This window comes from Rhinoraja longicauda, chromosome 10 (assembly GCF_053455715.1).
Source record: "Rhinoraja longicauda isolate Sanriku21f chromosome 10, sRhiLon1.1, whole genome shotgun sequence".
Taxonomy (NCBI): domain Eukaryota; kingdom Metazoa; phylum Chordata; class Chondrichthyes; order Rajiformes; family Arhynchobatidae; genus Rhinoraja; species Rhinoraja longicauda.
The window spans coordinates 12,207,667-12,221,828 of NC_135962.1; the positions used below are offsets into that span (position 1 = coordinate 12,207,667).

Consider the following 14,162-nt stretch of genomic DNA (forward strand, 5'->3'; position numbering starts at 1 on the left):
CTGTGGCCCCTTGTTCTGGACTCCCCCAACATTGGGAACATGTTATCTGCCTCTAATGTGTCCAATCCCCTAATTATCTTATATGTTTCAATAAGATCCCCCCTCATCCTTCTAAATTCCAGTGTATACAAGCCCAATCGCTCCAGCCTTTCAACATACGACAGTCCCGCCATTCCGGGAATTAATCTAGTGAACCTACGCTGCACGCCCTCCATAGCAAGAATATCCTTCCTCAAATTTGGAGACCAAAACTGCACACAGTACTCCAGGTGCGGTCTCACCAGGGCCCGGTACAACTGTAGAAGGACCTCTTTGCTCCTATACTCAACTCCTCTTGTTACGAAGGCCAACATTCCATTGGCTTTCTTCACTGCCTGCTGAACCTGCATGCTTCCTTTCATTGACTGATGCACTAGGACACCCAGATCTCGTTGAACTCCCCCTCCTCCTAACTTGACACCATTCAGATAATAATCTGCCTTTCTATTCTTACTTCCAAAGTGAATAACCTCACACTTATCTACATTAAACTGCATCTGCCATGTATCCGCCCACTCACACAACCTGTCCAAGTCACCCTGCAGCCTTATTGCATCTTCCTCACAATTCACACTACCCCCCAACTTAGTATCATCTGCAAATTTGCTAATGGTACTTTTAATCCCTTCGTCTAAGTCATTAATGTATATCGTAAATAGCTGGGGTCCCAGCACCGAACCTTGCGGTACCCCACTGGTCACTGCCTGCCATTCCGAAAGGGACCCATTTATCCCCACTCTTTGCTTTCTGTCTGTTAACCAATTTTCTATCCATGTCAGTACCCTACCCCCAATACCATGTGCCCTAAATTTGCCCACTAATCTCCTATGTGGGACCTTGTCGAAGGCTTTCTGAAAGTCGAGGTACACCACATCCACTGACTCTCCCTTGTCAATTTTCCTAGTTACATCCTCAAAAAATTCCAGTAGATTTGTCAAGCATGATTTCCCCTTCGTAAATCCATGCTGACTCGGAATGATCCCGTTACTGCTATCCAAATGCTCAGCAATTTCGTCTTTTATAATTGACTCCAGCATTTTCCCCACCACTGATGTCAGACTAACTGGTCTATAATTACCCGTTTTCTCTCTCCCTCCTTTCTGAATCTATAGAACATTGAAAGCTATATTAAAGCTATAGCCAAGAAAGCACTGCAAAGCCTCTAGTTCCTCAGAAGACTCAGGAAGTTCAGCATGCCCCAACGATTCTTACCAACCTACAAATGCACCATAGAGAGTATCCTACCGAGATGCATCACAGCTTGGTTTGGCCACAACTCTGCCCTCGACAGCAAGAAATTGCAGAGAGTTCTGGATGTAGCCCAGTCCATAACATAGGGCAGCCTCGTCCTTGGGTCTCCAGCTATACTTCACACTACATCGCAAATGCAGCCAACATGATCAAGGACTATTTACACCCCAGTTATTGCCTCCTTTCCCCTCCCCCGTCGGGCAAAAGACAGGTAAGCTTGAAAGCACGTACCACCAGATTCAGGAACAGCTTCTTCCCCGCTATTATCAGACTACTGAACGGTCCTTCCATAAGCTAAGGTGTAGTCCCAATCTTCCAAACTACCCCGTTGTGGACCGTGCACTTTTTTTTAACCCTAACTTTCTCTGCAAATGTAATGCAACAACTCTATATAGGTTAACATATGATGAATGTGTGACAGCACTGGGCCTATATTCGCTGGAATTTAGAAGAATGAGGGGGGACCTCATTGAAACGTACAGAATAGTGAAAGGTTTGGATAGGATGTGGAGAGGATGTTTCACTAGTGGGAGAGTCTAGGACTAGAGGTCATAGCCTCAGAATTAAAGAACGCTCTTGCAGGAAGGAGATGAGGAGGAATTTCTTTAGTCAGAGGGTGGTGAATCTGTGGAATTCTTTGCCACAGAAGGCTGTGGAGGCAAAGTCAGTGGATATATTTAAGGCAGAGATGGATAGATTCTTGATTAGTACCGGTGCCAGGGGTTATGGGGAGAAGGCAGGATAGGACGATAGGAGGAAGAGATAGATCAGCCATGTGGACTTGATGGGCTGAATGGCCTCATTCCTCTCCTATCACATGATCTTATGATTTATATTACGCACTCTTTGTACAACAGTTGCACTTGTATATAATGTTATTGTATTTTTCTGGATAATAGGCAGTATCTCAGTAAATGGGACAATAACAAACCAAAACCAATACCATTTAAGGTAATTCACTGATTCTTCATTACATATTTCAAAGCCACTTCTCTTCTGACACTCAGCCTTTGACTCAGCAGGATTTGGGGACATTTTTACATTGGTTTCACTTCAAAATACTAACATTTGTTACAGTTCCTACAGTGTGCATCTATTGTGCATGTGTGTATGCGTTTGTATGCCTGTGTAGCACTTGTATGTGTGGGCATGTATATGTGTTTGTGTGTGTAAGGGGAAGTATGTTCATCCGGACTGTGTGTGTACACCTGTGCATCTTTACATGTGATCGTTTCTCTGAATGCATTGTCTACCTTTCTGTCCATACGAGTATGTACGTCATTGCACTGGAGTAACTCAGCAGAACAGGCAGAAGGGTCAGAAGAAGGGTCTTGACCCGAAACATCACCCATTTCTTCTATCCAGAGATGCTGCCTGTCCTGCTGAGTTACTCCAGCATTTTGTGTATATCTTCGGTTTAAACCAGCACCTGTAGTTCCTTCCTACACTGTATTTATTCACAAAATGCTGGAGTAACTCAGCAGGACTCGACCCGAAACGTCACCCATTCCTTCTCTCCTGAGATGCTGCCTGACCTGCTGAGTTACTCCAACATTTTGTGAATAAATACCTTCGATTTGTACCAGCATCTGCAGTTATTTTCCTATACTTCCTACACTGTACATCATTGTAAGTGCATGTACAGTGTCTGTATATCTGAGTGTATGCGCACATCTGTGTGTATGTGTTTTATATTGAATCAGTGTTGCTCCATCTCTTTTAAACAAAGCAGAGCATATCTGCTTGTGAAACCAGGCAACTGAAGAGCTGCTCACGCCTACACCTGTTGGTTTTGGGAACAATTTCCTGTGCCGATCCCATACTGTGCCAAACAAGGCAAAGGCATTTCCCCAGGCATTGGCACGGTGCTCATTGGGTCACAATGTGCTGCTCCGATTACAAAACAAGAACAGCATTTGTCACATCGAGCTGCATCAATGGAGAACCCTGTCAGTTCGCCCCTATCTTCCTACAGATGATCCTGAGGTTTGTTGCATCCCTTTTCCAATCTCCACATGGAAACAGACTGCACGGGAGGAGCCCATGTATCCCAGTCTGCCCTGGCAGCCGTTCCAATTACAGCCGTTCACTAACCAAGATCCCCCTAAAAGTATTCTCCTGACAAGTATTTATCTGGTCCTCTTTCGAAAGCTGCTGCATCCACCCTGCCCGACATTCCCGGTCACAAAAGGTGACATTCTCCAAGGGCCGAATGGCCTACTCCTGCACCTATTGTCTATTGTCTGTAAAAGCCATCGAGCAGCTTCCTCTCCACAGACGCTCCCGCACTTACTGAGGAGCTGCAGCATTTACTGCTTTAACATTTCCTTACAATTCAGGAGGCCGTTTAGCCCATCACATCCATACTGTCTCAAAGAGCAATCCCATTCCCCCTCCCCCACTTATTTTCCCTGCGGCCTACTTTCCCCATCAGCTCCCCCCCCAGATTCTGCCACTCACGACCACAACAGCCGCAGAGAGTTATGGAGTCATGGAGCACTGAAACAGGTCCAGTAAATCTGCCTCAACCTCTAATCAAACAACTACTCTCATCCCGCATTCCCACCCGGGTTCGACCACTTATTCACACACTTGGGGTAATATACACCTGCCAACTAACCTGCAAACCTGCAAGTCTTTGGGTGGCAAGATAATACAGCACCCGGAGGAAACCTATGCAGTCACAGGGAGATCATGCAAACTCCATATTGACAGCACCGGAGGTCAGCATGAAAAGTTGAAGCTGAGGCAGCAACTCTACAAGCTGCGCCCACTGTTACATCCCACAATCAAACAATTTTCTTTTGACTTTAAAAACACACATAACAGCAGATGCTGGAATCTTGAGCAAAACACTAAGTGGCAGAGGAACTCAGTGGGTCAGGCAGCATCTGCGGAGGGAATAAAGAAGGGTGCTAACCAGAAATACCTCCCGTCCATTCCCTCCCCAGATGCTGCCTGGTCTGCTGAGTTCCTCCAGCACTTTGTGTTTTCTTCTGCCTTTGGTTATTCTGCAAATGATGCCACATTTCTGTCACAACAAGGAACTGCAGATGCTGACTAATGCACAAAAGTACACAAAGTGCTGGATTAACTCAGCAGGTCCGGTAGTATCTCTGGAGAGCTTGGATAGGTGACATTTCGGGTGGAGACCCTTCCTCAGACTCGCCGATCCATGTTCTCCAGAGGTGCTGCTGCCTGACCTGTTGAGTTACTCCGGCACTTTGTGTACTTTTGTGTATTAGTCAGCGTCGGCAGTTCATTGTTTCGTCAGTGTGGCATCATTTGCAGAATAACCAAAGGCAGAGGAAACACACAAAGTGCTGGAGGAACTCAGCAGATCGAAGACAGAAGACCTGCTGAGTTATTCTAGTCAAGTCAAGTCAAGTCTATTTGTAACATACACATACAAAATGTGCAGTGAAATAAAAGTTCGCCCAGTCCAGCAATAGAGCAATAAAAATAAACAATTTAACACACAAACACATTTGTGTCCTGTGTTAGGGTTTCCTGCCAACTCCTCACTCAGTGACGGGGTGGCCACTGTCTGGGCTAGGGAGGACCACCTGTAAACTCGGATGTGCAGCGTAGGTTTACTAGGTTAATTCCCGGAATGGCGGGACTATCATATGTTGAAAGACTGGAGCGACTAGGCTTGTATACACTGGAATTTAGAAGGATGAGAGGAGATCTTATCGAAACGTATAAGATTATTAAGGGGTTGGACACGTTAGAGGCAGGAAACATGTTCCCAATGTTAGGGGGAGTCCAGAACAAGGGGCCACAGTTTAAGAATAAGGGCCATTCAGAGAATTGGCCTCCACTGCTTTCTGAGGCAGAGAATTCCACAGATTCACAACTCTCTGAGTGAAAAAGTTTTTCCTCATCTCAGTTTTAAATGGGATGAGGAAAAACGTTTTCACTCAGAGTTGTGAATCTGTGGAATTCTCTGCCTCAGAAGGCAGTGGAGGCCAATTCTCTGAATGCATTCAAGAGAGAGCTGGATAGAGCTGTTAAGGATAGCGGAGTCAGGGGGTATGGGGAGAGGGCAGGAACGGGGTACTGATTGAGGATGATCAGCCATGATCACATTGAATGGCGGTGCTGGCTCAAAGGGCTGAATGGCCTCCTCCTGCACCTATTGTCTATTGTCCACTGTCTATTGTCCACTGTCTATTGTCCAGTCTATTGTCCACTGTCTATTGTCCAGTCTATTGTCCACTGTCTATTGTCCACTGTCTATTGTCCACTGTCTATTGTCCACTGTCTATTGTCCACTGTCTATTGTCCACTGTCTATTGTCCACTGTCTATTGTCCATTGTCCACTGTCTATTGTCCACTGTCCATTGCCCACTGTCTATTGTCCATTGTCCACTGTCTATTGTCCACTGTCTATTGTCCACTGTCTATTGTCCACTGTCTATTGTCCATTGTCCACTGTCCATTGTCCACTGTCTATTGTCCACTGTCTATTGTCCATTATCCACTGTCTATTGTCCATTGTCTATTGCCCACTGTCCCTGCCCGCTGTGGAGGCATCTCCTCAGCTCCTCAGAGGTTGAAGCGAGCGGCCACTCACCAGGCGCACGTCCTCTTGTCTGTGGGCGTCCTGGTCCTGGTCCTGGTCCTGGTCCTGACCCTGGTCCTGGTCCTGGTCCTGACCCTGGTCCTGGACCTGGTCCTGACCCTGGTCCTGGTCCTGACCCTGGTCGAGCAGGTCGTCCTCAGACTCCTCGAAGAGCGAGGAGCCGGTGGAGGAGAGGGACGAGTTGGACAGCTTGCGGCACAGCCTGACGCAGCAGTCGTGCTCCATGTCCATGTCCATGTCCAGGCTGTCGTGGGTCGTGCCTTCCTCCGAGGTGATGGTGAGCTGGGGCACGGGTGGCCGGTGTCGGTGCCGGGGTGGCTGTGGCTGTGGCTGTGGCTGTGGCTGTGGCTGGGGCTCCTGCTCCAAGCTGCTGCCCCCCTCCCCGAGCAGCCTGCACACCGCCTGGTCTCCCGGAGAGCCGCTACAATCCACCATGCTGAACTTGCCCTGCGGCACCAGCGCCATCGCCAGCCCCGGCCCCGGCACCGGCACCGGCACCGGCACCGGCACCGGCCCGCACACCCTCTTGCTCCTGGACATGTCGGCGAGGGTGTAGGACTGACGGTGGAGCATCGCCCGACGGAACTGGTTATTGCAACGGCCGAGGGGGCAGAGCTGCATGGAGATCTTGCTCGGTCACCCACTGTGTTCTCTCTCTCCCTCTCCCTCTCCCTCTCTCTGGGCTGCAAGCAGTTGTCAGACGCGGAAGTTGAGAGCCAGCAACTCGCACTCACACTCACACCCGGGGCAAACAGCTCACAGAAACCACCTCCCCCCCCTCTCTCGCAGCACAAACCCCTCCTACCCCTCCACATAGCTCATGCAATTGGATGCTCAATGGTGCCTGTGCCCATTTGCAACAATGCAAATGACACAAGTTTGTTTGGAGACTTCCAATCCGAAGCACAAGGAATGGAAAGAAGTTGAGCGAGCAAGTTTGTTTCATGGTCTCTTGTATACACTGGGCTTGCTTGTATACACTGGGCTTGCTTGTATACACTGGGCTTGCTTGTATACACTGGGCTTGCTTGTATACACTGGGCTTGCTTGCATACACTGGGCTTGCTTGTATACACTGGGCTTGCTTGTATACACTGGGATTTAGAAGGATGAGAGGAGATCTTATCGAAACGTATAAGATTATTAGGGGGTTGGACACGTTAGAGGCAGGAAACATGTTCCCAATGTTGGGGGAGTCCAGAACAAGGGGCCACAGTTTAAGAATAAGGGGTAGGCCATTTAGAACTGAGATGAGGAAAAACATTTTCAGTCAGAGAGTTGTGAATCTGTGGAATTCTCTGCCTCAGAAGGCAGTGGAGGCCAATTCTCTGAATGCATTCAAGAGAGAGCTGGATAGAGCTCTTAAGGATAGTGGAGTCAGGGGGTATGGGGAGAAGGCAGGAACGGGGTACTGATTGAGAATGATCAGCCATGATCACATTGAATGGCGGTGTTGGCTCGAAGGGCCGAATGGCCTCCTCCTGCACCTATTGTCTATTGTCTCTTGCCCAGACTATGTGAATCGAGGACCAGAGGACATGGGTTTAAGGTGAGGGGGGAAAGATTTAATAGGAATCTGAGGGTAACTTTTTCCACACAAAGAGTGTTGGGTGTTTGGAACAAGCTGCCCGAGGAGGTAGTTAAAGCAGGGACTATCCCAGCGTTTAAGAAACAGTGAGACAGGTACATGGACAGGACAGGTTTAGAGGGATATGGACCAAATGCAGGCAGGTGGGAATGGTGTAGTTGGGACATGTTGACCGGTGTGGGCAAGTTGGCCAAAGGGCCTGTTTCCACCTTCCACAAGTTCAATCACTCTCTGACTCTATGATGGATGTTTATGTTAACTTTTATTTTATGTGGATGTGTGGCTTGTTGCTTTTCACTTAGTATGGCTGTATGGTATCTCAAATTTCACTGTATCTTAATTGGTACATTTGACAATGAACTTAACTGACCTTGAAACCTTGTACAAATTCTTCCTGGCACGTCAATGCTGCTGGTATGGCCAGGATTTCTATTTCGGTTTTCTTTCCCCTTGAGGGAGGGAGGGAGTACTTCCTTGAACCCAGGGCAATTCTGAGATGGTGCCAAATAAACAGGGAACTGCAGATGCTGATTTACAGAACAAAAAGACAAGATGCTGGAGTAGCTCAGCGGGTCAGGCAGCATCTCTGGAGAAAATGGATAGGCGAACTTTCGGGTCGGGACCCTTCTACAGTCGAAGAAATCTTCAGTCTGAAGTTACTCCAGCATTTTGTGTCCATCTTTGGGGAAAAGGCAGCATCTGCAGCTCCTTTTTATTGCATTTTGTCAGATAAAATACACGGGCTGTGGTGTGAAGTCGGGTGTTCCAGCATTTAAATAAGTTATAAAAAAAAAAAAATTCTAATAATTAACTCTATTAGTAATAAACATATATATACTCAAAACAAAAACCTTGCAGAACTAATACATTCTGAATGTGTCTAAACATTCAATATTACTAGTGTTATACCCAGTACTAGAAACATAGAAACAGAAAATAGGTGCAGGAGTAAGCCATTCGGCCCTTCGAGCCTGCACCGCCATTCAATATGATCATGGCTGATCATCCAACTCAGTATCCCGTACCTGCCTTCTCTCCAGACCCCCTGATCCCTTTAGCCACAAGGGTCACATCTAACTCCCTCTTAAATGTAGCCAATGAACTGGCCTCAACTACCTTCTGTGGCAGAGAATTCCACAGATTCACCACTCTCTGTGTGAAACAAAAACGTTCTCATCTCGGTCCTAAAAGACTTCCCCCTTATCCTTAAACTGTGACCCCTTGTTCTGGACTTCCCCAACATCGGGAACAATCTTCCTGCATCTAGCCTGTCCAACCCCTTAAGAATTTTGTAAGTTTCTATAAGATCTGGTAGCACCTCCCTTTTGCTTTACACATAGCAACACTGCCACTCATGTGGCCCCCCTAGCAATATTCCTTTCCCCTTTTGAAGGGTGTCCCCACTGGACTCAGGCCCACAGTGGAACAACCTTACACCATGCTCTTCCCCCACCTACAGAGCCTTGCTGTTGGCTGGACCGAGCTTCAGTGCGTCCCTCAGCACGTTCCCCTGCAGTCTGGAGCGGGTCAGTCGGCAACACTCCCCATCGGACATCTCGCTCTGCTGGCAGACCAAAGGGCGTCTTTCACCGGACTGATGATCTTCCAGCAGTACGATGTCCGTATCCGAATGTGTCCCTGGGAACAGCCTGTATCATTGAGTCCTCTGTCGCATGAAGGACAAGGACCCTTGCATCATTCTCTCGACTCTCTTCTCAACTCTCCTCTCTGTGGTAGCTGTCCCGAGGGCAACCTGCATCGGTATTTTGATTCCGATGCTATAGGCAGTATTTGACTGGGCGGCCCCATCTCATCGCAGCAAGCAAGATCGTGGTACTTGCTGGTGAGTTCTGGCAATGATGTAAATATCCCACCAGATGATCTGTCCTCTTCCTTAAAGCTGTGGAACCCCGTGATCCTTTTGGAAGAAACATAGAAAATAGGTGCAGGAGTAGGCCATTCGACCCTTCGAGCCAACACTTCCATTCAATATGACCATGGCTGATCATGCAAAACCACTACCCCGTTCTTGCTTTTTCCCTTGATTCCGTTAGCCCTCAAAGCTATATCTAACTCTTTCTTTAAAACATCCAATGAATTGGCCTCCACTGCCTTCTGTGTCAGAGAATTCCACAGATTCACAACTCTCTGGGTGAAGAAGTTTTTCCTCATCTCAGTCCCAAATGGCCCACCCAATATTCGTCAAACTGTGACCCCTAGGTTCTGGACTCCACCAACATTGGGAACATTTTTCCTACATCTAGCCTGTCCTTAAGAATTTTATATGTTTCTATAAGATCCCCTCTCATCCTTCTAAATTCCAGGGAATATAAGAAGAAACAAGAGCACATCTCATCCTGCTCTAGGAGTGGACCCTGGATCGGAAGATGATCTTAGAGGATTCTGAGGCAAAGAGCACGGCTTGCCAGCTCATCACTTCTCGGAGTTCCTCTCTCACATCCACCCCCCTCGACTGCGTTAGGAGGAGTTGCCACAGGTCTGCCTGGAAGTGGCACAATTATATCTGTCTTGCTTTCGGAACATCTTGGAAGGTGAAGAACCCCTTGATATTCTCCTTGGTTGCTTCCCATCAGTGCATCGAGTAGTCAAAGAGGGGTCTCACAGTTCTCCAACCTGAGGAAGGAGGTGCTGGTTCTGGAGAGGGTCCAGAGGAGATTTAGAAGAATGATCCCAGGAATTTGTAGGTGAACATATAGTAAGCATTTGACGGCACTGGGCCTGTACTCGCTGGAGTTTAGAAGGATGAAGGGGGACCTCATTGAAACTTACCGAACAGTGAAAGGCTTGGATAGAGTGGATGTGGAGAGGTTTCTGCCACTAGTGGGAGAGTCTAGGACCAGAGGTCATAGCCCCAGAATTAAAAGACGTTCCTTTAGGAATGAGATGAGGAGGAATTTCTTTAGTCAGAGGGTGGTGAATCTGCGGAATTCTTTGCCACAGAAAGCTGTGGAGGCCAAGTCAGTAGATATTTTTAAGGCAGAGATAGATAGATTCTTGATTAGTACAAGTGTCAGAGGTTATGGGGAGAAGGCAGGAGGATGGGTTAGGAGGGAGAGATAGATCAGACATGATTGAATGGCGGAGTAGCCTTGATGGGCCAAACGGCCTAATTCTGCTCCTATCACTTATAACCTTATGACCTACCCACAGTAGAATCCCCAAGCCGGAACTATGACATTGCCCCCCCCTGATTATATCAGTCTGTGGGGCCACCATCGCAACCAGCTCATGATGGCTGTGGAGGTGGATTAAATATACATTTAATCAATTATAACAAGAATTATGTGTGCAATACAACACAATACCAACAAACCCATCACCATAGTGCAAAGTAAAGCAAATATTTAAAAATATCAAACATACTGAATATTGACGAACTATGTTACAATCCTTGTCAAGGATGTGTTCCACCCCCCGCGGTGCCCAGCAGTCCCGGAAATCCCCCAGGGTGCCCGCGGGCAGCGCGTAATCCCATTCTAGTACCACCCGGGCATGGATGTAACCCCAGAAAAGGGGCAGGCAGCCGGCTCAGGCAGAGCCCTCTTCCGCCTCCATGGTCGAATAGATTCCATGGGTCCATTGTCAGTTGTCCGGAGCCATCATTGCCACAGCTCTGGTGAACTGCAGAACCATTCCTGGCCTCAGGTACTGGGACTGGTCTCTCCCAGAGGGGAGAGAGGGTTCCCTTGTGATGAAGCTGGTGGTGTCACTGGGGGAAGATCATCCACTATCTCTCTCCCCTCTGAATGTTCTGCACCCTCTGTCTCCTGGAACCGAGGTGCACTAAGCGCTCCACTGGTATCGGTCTCTCAGTGCTGGGACTCTGGGCGTTTCACAACGCGTGGTTTCCTGGAGCTGGGGTACAATGGGCAGCCACATCCACTCCCACGTGCCCGTTAGTTAGCTATCAATCTTTTTACTGACAGCTGCATTTTGGAGCTTATTTTACATATCCCCCTCCATCCTGTCCATTCTTTCCCCATTCTCGCTGCACCTTAAAGCCCAATTGTTTCCTTTTCCTAGTTCTGAGGGTCTTTGACCTGATATGTTAACTCCATTTCTCTATTCCCATGGGTGCGGTCTGACATGTTGAGTAATTTCTGTTTTTTCAATCAGATTTCCAGCATCTGCATTTTTTTGGTCACGATTTTCAGTAAATGCTATGGGTTTGGGAACAGTGATCTAATGGTCTAAGCATTTGTTGTAGCTACAAAGACAGACATTGACTCAGTTTTCTGACATTCAAAACTCAGTTGCTTTGATAGTTTGACACTCCCTCTGAACAGAATAAGCCATTCAAGAATAATGCTCAAGTCTCGCATTCTGACTCAGAGCAGAAACCTGTTGATGACTGTGCCGTCCGTGACTGCAGTGTGATGTAACCTACCTACTAGGACAGGGTGGACCAGTTGGGCCCAAAGCTCTCCTGCATTGGTCTAGCACTCTCCCCGCCCCCCCTCCCCCCCTGCTCACCTGCTGACCCACTCCATCCACGCTCAACCCCCTCCTCCCCTCCCCCTCACCCACTCCATCCCCCCTCAACCCCCCTCCTCCCCTCCCCCTCACCCACTCCATCCCCCCTCAACCCCCCTCCTCCCCTCCCCCTCACCCACTCCATCCCCCCTCAACCCCCCTCCTCCCCTCCCCCTCACCCACTCCATCCCCCCTCAAACCTCCTTATCCCCCCCTCCTCTCCTCCCCTTCCCCCCCCACTCACCCACTCCATCCCCCCTCAACCCCCCCTCCTCCCCCCCACTCACCCAATCCACCCCCTCAACCCCCCTCCTCCCCCCCTAACCCACTCCATCCCCCCTTATCCCCCCCCTCCTCCCCCCCCCCACTCACCCAATCCACCCCCTCAACCCCCCGTATCTCCCCCCCCTCCTCCCCTCCCCCCCGCCCCTAACCCACTCACCCACTCCATCCCCCCTCAACCCGGGCATCAGTCAGACCCCCACATCCCCCTCCCCAGCAAGAGATAAATATATATTAAAAGATATACATTATAAAATGTTTTATTATTATCATTATTATAAAATATTATCATTATTATAAAATATTATTTTATTATTATTATTTTATTATTATTATTTTATTATTATTATTTTATTATTATTATTTTATTAATATTAATATTAATATAATATTAATATTAATAATATTGTTAATATTATTATTATTATTATTATTATTTCTTTATTATTTGTATTATTACCCTGGAGGTGTGTGTGTGTGTGTGTGTGTGTGTGTGTGTGTGTGTGTGTGTGTGTGTGTGTGTGTGTGTGTGTGTGTGTGTGTGTGTGTGTGTGTGTGGTGTGTGTGTGTGTGTGTGTGTGTGTGTGTGCCAAGCTGCCGGCTGTGGGTTGCAGTCCAGTGATGGTCCCGGGCGCTGGGCGGGAGCAGAGACAACACCTCCCTGCAGGCAACGTGGCGGCGGGAGCCACACACAAGGTGGCGGAGCAGGAGGTGGAGGAGAAGAAGGAGAGCGACCGCCATTGTTGTTGGAGTCGTCGACGACGCCGTCGGTTGAAGCGGGCTCTGGAGGAGCCGCGGGAGGAGGAGGAGAAGAAGCTGCCCGATGGGGGTTGTAGTCCGGTGATGGTCCAGGGTTCTGGGGCTGGGCGGGAGCGGGGACTCGATGACGCCGTCGGTTGAAGCAGGCGCTGGAGGAGACGGAGGGGAACGATGAGACGATGGGGATGATGACTATCTTCCTCCTGGTCGGAGTCTCCCCCGGGACCGGGTGGCCATCAGTTGAAGCGTGCGCTGGAGGAGAAGCGGGAGGAGGAGGAGAAGAAGCTGCCCGCTGGGGGTTGTAGTCCGTTGATGGTCCGTGTCGCTGGTGCCTGGCGGGAGCGGGGTCTCAACGACACTGTCGATTGAAGCGGGCACTGGAGGAGATGGAGGGGACTCCGGCGGGTCCCGTCTCCCTCCAAGCTCCCATTGGTCAGATCCCGTCCCGCCCTCGACCCTCATTGGCCGGGCGGGCTGTTGGGTTCCCATTGTGCCGTCGAACACAGCTGACGGGCAGGGAGAGTTGAAAAGGGATTTATTAAAGTTTAAAAAGTGAGTTTTTACATTTAAAAAGTGAAAAACTTTTAAAATATAACAACCATTTGAACCCCAGGACAATGGTGAGTAAGGTGGGACTAAAAATGTTGCCTAATCGTGTACCGTTTTGGCTGTATTTCGGGAACAAATATATCCACAAACCCACAAACACACACACAAATATACAAGATGAGAGTTTTAGTAATATACTAGACCAAGTGGACACGTTGGGCCCATTCCTCGTAGAGGGGGAACGGGCAAGGAGAGAGGGTGTCGTCACTGAATGAGCCCTGGACTCAAAGCCTCTCCTGTATTTGTGTAGCACCCTCAACCCCCCCCCCCCCCACTCAATCCCCCTTATCCCCCCCCTCCTCCCCCCACTGACCCCCTACCCCACTCCCACTTGTCCCTCCCCTGCCCCCACCCCCACTCCCCCAGCCTTGCCTCCCCCCCCCCCATTCCCCCCTCCCCACCCCTATTCCCCCTCCCCTGAAATAGTAACAGAAAATTCCAGGCAGCAACTGGAGGAAGTGAAAAATTAATAACTTTCCATATCCTTTTTCAGAATTATGAAATGATAAAAAAGTAGGTATATCTACCTTAACTTTGAAATGAAAATCATT

At 48.7% G+C, this 14,162-nt stretch overlaps 1 protein-coding gene across 2 annotated transcripts in view; it reads right to left on the minus strand.

Moving 5' to 3' along the window:
• LOC144597604 (inositol-trisphosphate 3-kinase A-like) overlaps positions 1–6,540 on the minus strand; it is a 77,335-nt gene extending 70,795 nt beyond the window's left edge. For both annotated transcript variants that reach the window (XM_078407107.1, XM_078407108.1), the window contains exon 1: positions 5,871–6,540. In XM_078407107.1, the coding sequence (XP_078263233.1) occupies positions 5,871–6,500 (630 nt within the window). In that variant the 5' untranslated portion in view covers positions 6,501–6,540. The remainder of the gene's footprint in view (positions 1–5,870) is intronic.
• Between the last annotated feature and the right edge of the window lie 7,622 nt (positions 6,541–14,162).